The sequence below is a fragment of the Aedes albopictus genome, chromosome 1 (assembly GCF_035046485.1).
Source record: "Aedes albopictus strain Foshan chromosome 1, AalbF5, whole genome shotgun sequence".
In the NCBI taxonomy this organism is placed as follows: Eukaryota; Metazoa; Arthropoda; class Insecta; order Diptera; family Culicidae; genus Aedes; species Aedes albopictus.
Genome location: NC_085136.1, coordinates 230,518,433 through 230,526,792, shown reverse-complemented (window position 1 = coordinate 230,526,792; position 8,360 = coordinate 230,518,433). Strand labels below are relative to the sequence as shown.

At 44.6% G+C, this 8,360-nt stretch overlaps 1 protein-coding gene across 1 annotated transcript; it reads left to right on the top strand.

Annotated features, from left to right (window-relative positions):
* The first annotated feature begins 997 nt into the window (after positions 1-997).
* Positions 998-7,873, top strand: LOC134291230 (uncharacterized). The gene is made up of 4 exons (XM_062858731.1): positions 998-1,082; positions 1,377-2,527; positions 2,975-7,358; positions 7,665-7,873. The coding sequence occupies exons 1-4, from the start codon at positions 998-1,000 to the stop codon at positions 7,871-7,873; spliced, it is 5,829 nt and encodes a 1,942-aa protein (XP_062714715.1).
* The last annotated feature ends 487 nt before the right edge of the window (positions 7,874-8,360 follow it).

Sequence of the window (8,360 nt, the reverse complement as noted above, 5' to 3'; positions counted from 1 at the left end):
AAGTTATAACAGAATTTGTTCTGATTTATTTTTAACAAAATTAGTTACAAAAGATTATAATATATTTTGTTATAATTTAGTTTGAAAAAGTAATAAACAGTCCATGTCATAACAAAAATATAACATAATTTGTTAGTTATATCACATTAAGATATAATTATGATATATTCTTGTTATGTTCATCTAGTCGGGATACGGTTTTTCTACGAAAAACTATGTTTTTCACGGAAGTAAGACGATTTAAAAGAACTTGCCTACTTTTAGGCGTTTAATGTTTTACAAAAGGACCCTCATGAAACGCCTAAATGTAGGCAATTTCTTGTAAAATAGTCCAACTTTCGTGAAAAACATGATTTGTCATACAAAAACAGTATGTTACCATCAACTTTTACTTATAGTTAAATTCAATATGCTTAAGACCTATCTTAGGACAGATGAATCTATTTCTTGCGTACCTCAAAATCTTTTACAAGCACATAGAAATTAGACCCAAAATTGAAAATATTTTGGAGGCTGTAACGTGCAAGCCCCTCGTCTAAAGAGCCAAAATGATGGCCCAAAGAGTCCCAATGATGTCCAAGCGAATGTCAGAAAAGATAAGGGAGATTAGGTTAATGTCACAACATTGCACACCATTTGTAACCAATAGAGCTTGGAACTAGAATCAGGACTAGATACTATATAATTTGTCAAAACTAATTAGCTGAATTGGACATCATTTGAAATAGTAAGTTTTTCTTTCTAATTTGTATTTGTTACTGTTCTTATAGTTATAATACTTCATTATAGGTTATTTGTATCATTATTATACATATTTGTTCGTCGCCGGAATTGTTCGGACACTAATTTGTAAGTTTTGCTAAATTTGTAAATTTAAAATGAACAGAAACTTATCAATAAAATTCTAGCTTGAGCTGTCCTGAATTGCAAAACCGACTTTGCTTCAAGATTGCCGAACGAAACGAACAAAAACTCAAGAAATTAACGAGCATTAGCCATGACAAGGAAGACACGATCCCAAGCTAAAGCCAAGGCTAAAGCGTCGGCTAGCCAGCAACAGAGTCACGACATTGTTACCACTGGTAATTGTGTTCCAATGAGTGCAATCAACACATGTGCGACACCAACGAGCAGCATTGTTCGCGAAGTTGATACACAAACAAACCGCCAAGTTAGATTCATGACGTCAGAATCAGTAGCCGATCGTGGTTTTCAACACAAATGCAAAGCCTGTGATGGGCCGATTAACACGGAGCGTAGTGTACAATGCCAAAAATGTACAAACTGTTATCATTCTGCTTGCATCAGAGAGAGTACGGATCGTCTAGAACAGTTTACGTGTGAATCCTGCGCTCAACGTTTTTCTGCACCACCAGCCTTATCCAGTTGCGGACGTTCAAGTACCTCTAGTACACGGAGAGCCCGACTGGCCCGTGAGCTAGCCTTGTTAGAGGAAGAACGGAGACTAGAAGAGGAAGCGCGGAAGGAACAGCTGGACCGAGAAAGGTTAATGAATGAGAGGGCCGTGAACGAGAAAATCGAACGCGACAAGCAGTACTTGGCGCGTAAACGTGATCTGCTCATACAGCAGGACGAGGAAGATGATATTGTGAGCATCAGGAGCCATCGCTCCACCCATTCGACTGAAAAACGTATTGAGGATTGGATCGACACGCAGGAGAAGCCAACCAGCGATGCTGGTACGGGCGTCGTTGGAGAGACGTCCAAGCCATCCGCGCCAACTCATCATACGCCAGTAAAGTCGGCAGGTGCACACGGTCAGCAAAGTACTTCCACGCCTATTCGTGACGAACAAATCACAAACAGCGAGATTCCCATGAAACGCGAGCCTTCGAATTTCATAGACTTGATGTCACCGACCGGTAGCATCACAATCGGAGAAAGCGATCCCGGAGAAGCCGCCGGAGGAAATTCTCAGGTGGATGATAATCTTCTTTCGCCTGCCATCTCGCTGGTCAATTTGAACTCCTTGCAGAATCTTCTGGAAGAACAAAAACCAATCGTTCATCACACGGGGGCGCTACCAAAACTAGCAAGGAATGCTCTACTGCCGTACGGTCAGTGGCAAAGGGATACAGCTCTTCGACGCAAGACAAACGAGCTGGAGCAGCGTCACCAAAGCGAAATTGACACACGACGGAGGCGGGAACTGGATCTGGTAGACGAAATCAAACGTCTACAACTTCAGAAAGATTCTGACATCGAGAAGTTTCGGAAGCACGAAGCTGATACGCAAAAGAGGCTGCAGGAATTCTCAGACCGACAGACAGCTCTGGAATTACGCCGGCACGAGGAATTGCAGCAACGCGACACGGAGATACGCCGACTGAAGGATGCAGAAAGGCGACTAACGGATCAACTCAACCTGTTCAGCCAGAAACGCGAGCGGGACGGTGCTATAGAAGTGAACAACGTGCCTGCACATATGGAGCAACAGCAGCCAGAGAGAACGAACCAGCCAAGAGGTCCTATTGGAACTAAAGGGTTTGTAATTGATCCGTCCCCGGTAAGTGCCGCCCCACTTTACCCAACCAAAACGAACACATCACCGCCTCAGTATCAAAATTATGATCTTCACCCCCCAATATCCATGACTTTTAATAAAAATCGATCCCCCCCCTTGGACCATATTTTGCCCCCTCTGATAAACCACCCAACAATGCCTGCTACGTCGTTACCAGTGGGAAGTCCGAGGTTGCCGTTACCCGGACATCACGAAGTATTTTGCCCATCGCCAGAACAACTCGCTGCCAGACAAGTTCTCTCTAAGGAATTGCCAAGCTTCACCGGTGATCCCATCGACTGGCCACTCTTCTTCAGTAGCTACAGTAACTCAACAAGTGCCTGTGGATACTCTGATGCTGAAAATTTGCTGCGACTTCAACGAGCTTTACAAGGACCAGCAAAGGATGCAGTAAGCAGTTTTTTGCTACACCCATCCACGGTTTCACAGGTGATCTCGACTTTGCAAACCCTGTTTGGACGGCCAGAGCAAATTGTACACATTATGATCGAAAAGGTACGGGCAACTCCTCCGCCTAAGTCTGAACGTCTGGAAACCTTGATATCTTTCGGTTTAGTTGTTCAAAATCTCTGTGCACATCTGAAGGCCGTTGGATTGGATTGGCACTTGTCGAACCCTTCATTATTGCAGGAGCTGGTCGACAAACTACCGGCGAATGTTAAATTCAACTGGGCCTTGTATCAACAGCAGTTGCCAGAGGTCGACCTAAATGCGTTCAGTGATTATATGGCCCGAGTCACGTCTGCCACAAGTAGCGTCACACTCTTCAGTGCTCACCAAAAATTCGTTAAGGAAGACCGACCGAAGCTCAAGGAGAAGGCATACATAAATGCCCATTCGACCATGGAACCAGGGGGACCCGAGTCTTCGTCAAGCAAATCGAAACGAGATGAAGTGATAAAGGGAGGGAAAGCTGAGGAAGTGAAGTCATGTCCTGCGTGTAATGAACACGGACATCCAGCTGGAGAGTGCGAGAAGTTCAAGGAACTCAACCTGGACGCCCGTTGGAACATGGTGAAGGAGCACAAACTTTGTCGACGATGTTTGATTTCTCATCTGCGATGGCCGTGCAAAGGAGAAGTGTGTGGTGTAAATGGCTGCCAGAAGCTGCATCATCGTTTGCTCCACTACGATTCCAGTATGGATACGAAGCAGACAGAACGAAGTGCCAACGCTACGGTTACCATTCATCAGAGATCTGCTGCATCAATACTTTTCCGGGTGCTTCCGGTAACGCTCTATGGAAAACATGGAAAGATAAATACGCTAGCTTTTCTTGACGACGGATCTTCCGTTACCCTCATCGAACAAACCATAGCTAACTCTTTGGGATTGGATGGTCGAACAGAGTCTCTTTGGATTCAGTGGACAAGCGGGATCAACAAAAGGATATCAGACGCACAGAAGGTTCACATGGAGATCTCAGCACTAGGGAGCGATAAACGATTTAAAGTTGGGGAAGCGTACACCGTCGAAGGATTAGGACTACCTGAGCAGTCGCTGGACTTTGAGCAACTTGCAGAAGAATTCAAATATCTGAAGAAACTCCCGGTTCAAAGTTTCCAATCAGCAACTCCAGGAATATTGATTGGCATTGACAATGCCCATCTACTAGCAACGCTAAAGCTACGGGAAGGACGAATGCGAGAACCGATCGCGACGAAAACTCGCATTGGATGGGCAGTCTATGGTCGCCTTGGAGGAGAGCAGCAGCTCCAACATCGACAAATGCATATCTGTTCAAGGACCTCATCAGACGACCTTCACGAATATGTTCGAAAGTTTTTCTCACTAGAGAGTCTTGGAATAGCGGTAGCACCTAATCATGAAGGCCTCGAAGACCAGCGGGCGAGGCGAATATTGGAGAAAACTACTACTCGGACAGATTGTGGTAAATTTGAAACGGGTCTTTTGTGGAAATCCAACTACGTCGAGTTACCCGACAGCTTACCCATGGCGAAGAAACGTCTGAAATGCTTGGAAAAACGGCTACAAAGAAATCCTGGGCTGTATGAAGACGTTCGCAGGAAAATTGAGGAGTTTCAACTTAAGGGATATATCCATGAAGTTTCAAGAAAGGAACTAGATACCTTCGACTTGCGGCGAACATGGTACCTGCCCCTTGGAGTCGTGACGAATCCCAATAAACCTGGCAAGCTTCGCCTTATCTGGGATGCAGCTGCCAAAGCAGATGGAGAATCACTAAATGATCATCTGCTTAAAGGACCGGACCTACTAACGCCGCTGCTAGCAGTTCTGTTCCAGTTTCGGGAGCGTGAAGTGGCGATATCAGCGGACATCATGGAAATGTTCTTACAGATTCTTATCCGTCCCGCTGATCGTAGTGCTCTTCTGTTTTTGTGGCGAGATTCTGAGGACCAACCAATAAAAACTATGATGACCAACGTAGCTATCTTTGGCGCCACATGTTCACCGACTCAATCGCAGTTTGTTAAAAACCAAAATGCATTGGAATTCCAGACGGACTTCCCAAGAGCATCAGAGGCAATAACGAAAAAACATTATGTCGATGACTATCTCGACAGCGTCGACACTATCGAAGAAGCGGTACAGCTAGCCAAAGATGTTGCAGAGGTACACAGAAAGGCAGACTTTTTCATTCGGAACTGGACATCTAACAAGGTACAAGTAATCGAACAAATCGGAGAAGTGCATTCACCTACAACAAAACAGTTTTCAGTGGCGAAGGATTGCAAATTAGAGAAACTGTTGGGAATGATCTGGCTACCCGAGGAGGATTGCTTTTCATTCAGCGTGTGGTTACGGGAAGATATGCAGCAACTATTGGATGGCGAAGTTGTCCCTAGCAAACGTCAATTGCTGAGCGTTGTAATGAGCCTCTACGATCCGCTTGGATTAGTTTCTACCTTCATCATACGGGGCAAAGTTCTCATTCAGGAAACATGGCGAGAAAATATTGGATGGGACGACAAAATACCTTTTGAGGTATTCTGCCGATGGAAGCAATGGCTGAAGGTCTTGAAAGAGATGAACAACGTCAAAGTTAGTCGTTGTTATTTTCCAGGATACGATAGGGCCAGTTACGATTCCCTGCAGCTTCATATTTTTGTCGACGCTAGTGAAGAATCTTATGCTGCAGCTGCTTACTTTCGGATTGTAGATAAAGGGGAAGTTAGATGTTCTCTAGTGGCATCGAAAACTAAAGTTGCCCCACTGCAATCCCTTTCAATACCTCGATTGGAACTTATGGCTGCCCTGATAGGAGCTCGGCTGAGAAAAACTATCGAAGAGTATCACTCAGTAAAAGCCACTCGCACCTACCTCTGGAGTGATTCTACAACTGTCGTGGCGTGGATACAATCCGATACACGACGCTATCGGCAGTTTGTAGCGTTCCGAGTCAACGAAATTTTGAGTTTATCCTCGGTGACAGAATGGAGATGGATCGGAACCAGACAAAACGTAGCAGATGAAGCTACGAGATGGGGAAACGGGCCTTCGACGAACCCCGAGAGCCGGTGGTATCGAGGACCTGCATTCCTATATGAACGAGATGGTGACTGGATGGAGGAACAGGTGAAGACTACTAAGGAAGAGATGCGACCTGCCTTTGTCTGTCCACATTTCATAATTAAACCAACGATAAGCATCGAACGCTTTTCCAAATTTGAGCGCTTGAGGAGATGTCTTGCATATGTGCTACGATATCTCAGTAATCTACGCAATGCTACTCGTGGCAGTCCTCGCAAAATTGGAACGGAATTGAGCCGGCAAGAGTTGCAAGAAGCGGAACAATCGCTATGGATTCTGGTGCAATCGGAAAGTTTTCCGGATGAAGTAGCCGTGATGAAGCACAACAAACAACTGGGAACAAAGAAGAAAGCATTGGAGAATTCCAGCAAGATAGCAAAACTACCACCGATGATGGACGAACAAGGAGTACTACGTGTCGATGGAAGGATGGACGCTGCAGAATATTTACCCTTTGATGCAAGAAATCCAATTATACTTCCTCGTGAACACCATGTTACGGTGCTTTTACTGGACTGGTATCATCGAAGGTATCGACACGCTAACGACGAAACGGTGTTGAACGAGCTGCGTCAAAGGTTCTACGTGGCGAAGTTGCGGACATGCCTGCGTAAGACAAAAAGTAGGTGTATGTGGTGCAAAATATACAAATCCGCACCGTTACCGCCAAAAATGGCCCCTTTACCACGAGTAAGGTTGACACCACATGTCCGTGCGTTTACTTTCATTGGTATCGATTACTTTGGGCCCTATCTGGTGAAAGTTGGACGAAGCGCAGTTAAGCGGTGGGGAGTTGTATTTACATGCTTGACGATAAGAGCCGTACACATAGAAGTCGCTAGAAGTTTATCTGCCGACTCCTGCAAAAAGGCGATTCGAAGGTTTATTGCCAGACGTGGAGCGCCGCAAGAGATTTATTCCGATAATGGAACAAATTTTGTGGGGGTTAGCCGAGAGTTGCGAAATGAAATACTCAACATCAGTGAGGAGCTTGGCAGTACGTTTACAGACACCTACACCCAGTGGAGGTTCAACCCTCCCTCGGCCCCACATATGGGAGGCTGTTGGGAACGAATGGTGAGGTCCATCAAAGCAGCTCTAAGTACCATACCAGCCGATAGCAAACTCGACGATGAATCACTGGAAACATTCTTCGCTGAGGCCGAAATGATGATCAACTCTCGGCCGCTTACTTTCGTATCCCTGCTATCGGCAGACGAAGAGGCCATCAGTCCAAATCACTTTTTGTTACTTAGCTCTACCGGTGTGCAACAACCGGTAAAAGAACCTGTCAGTGATGGTAAGTTTCTGCGAGATAGCTGGACCTGTATGCAGAAAACATTGGACAAGTTTTGGCAGCGTTGGATCACCGAGTATCTTCCGATGATTACAAGGAGAACCAAATGGTTTCAAAGTGTTCGTCCGATCAGTGAGGGTGAGCTGGTGGTCATAGCAGATGAGAAGGTCAGGAATTCATGGATGAGAGGTCGTGTAATACGCACATATGCTGGCAAAGACGGGGTAGTGCGTCAAGCCGATGTTTCTACATCAGGGGGTGTGTTGAGAAGACCTGTTGCCAAATTAGCATTATTGGATATATTACCAGAGGATGGTGGCTCCAAAGAGGATGACGTGCTTGCAAAGCCAAGCGCGACAGAGGATGGTGGCTTCAAAAAGGATGACGTGCTCGTGAAACCAAGCGCGACATGTGGGGGAGGTTGTAACGTGCAAGCCCCTCGTCTAAAGAGCCAAAATGATGGCCCAAAGAGTCCCAATGATGTCCAAGCGAATGTCAGAAAAGATAAGGGAGATTAGGTTAATGTCACAACATTGCACACCATTTGTAACCAATAGAGCTTGGAACTAGAATCAGGACTAGATACTATATAATTTGTCAAAACTAATTAGCTGAATTGGACATCATTTGAAATAGTAAGTTTTTCTTTCTAATTTGTATTTGTTACTGTTCTTATAGTTATAATACTTCATTATAGGTTATTTGTATCATTATTATACATATTTGTTCGTCGCCGGAATTGTTCGGACACTAATTTGTAAGTTTTGCTAAATTTGTAAATTTAAAATGAACAGAAACTTATCAATAAAATTGTAGCTTGAGCTGTCCTGAATTGCAAAACCGACTTTGCTTCAAGATTGCCGAACGAAACGAACAGAGGCCTTGAATAAGTTCAACAGTATCTATATACTTCTTAACCCTCAGGCCTGAGGTAATCTATCTATATATATATAAAAGTCAATGTATGTATGTTTGTATGTTAATTTGTATGTTAATTTGTATGTT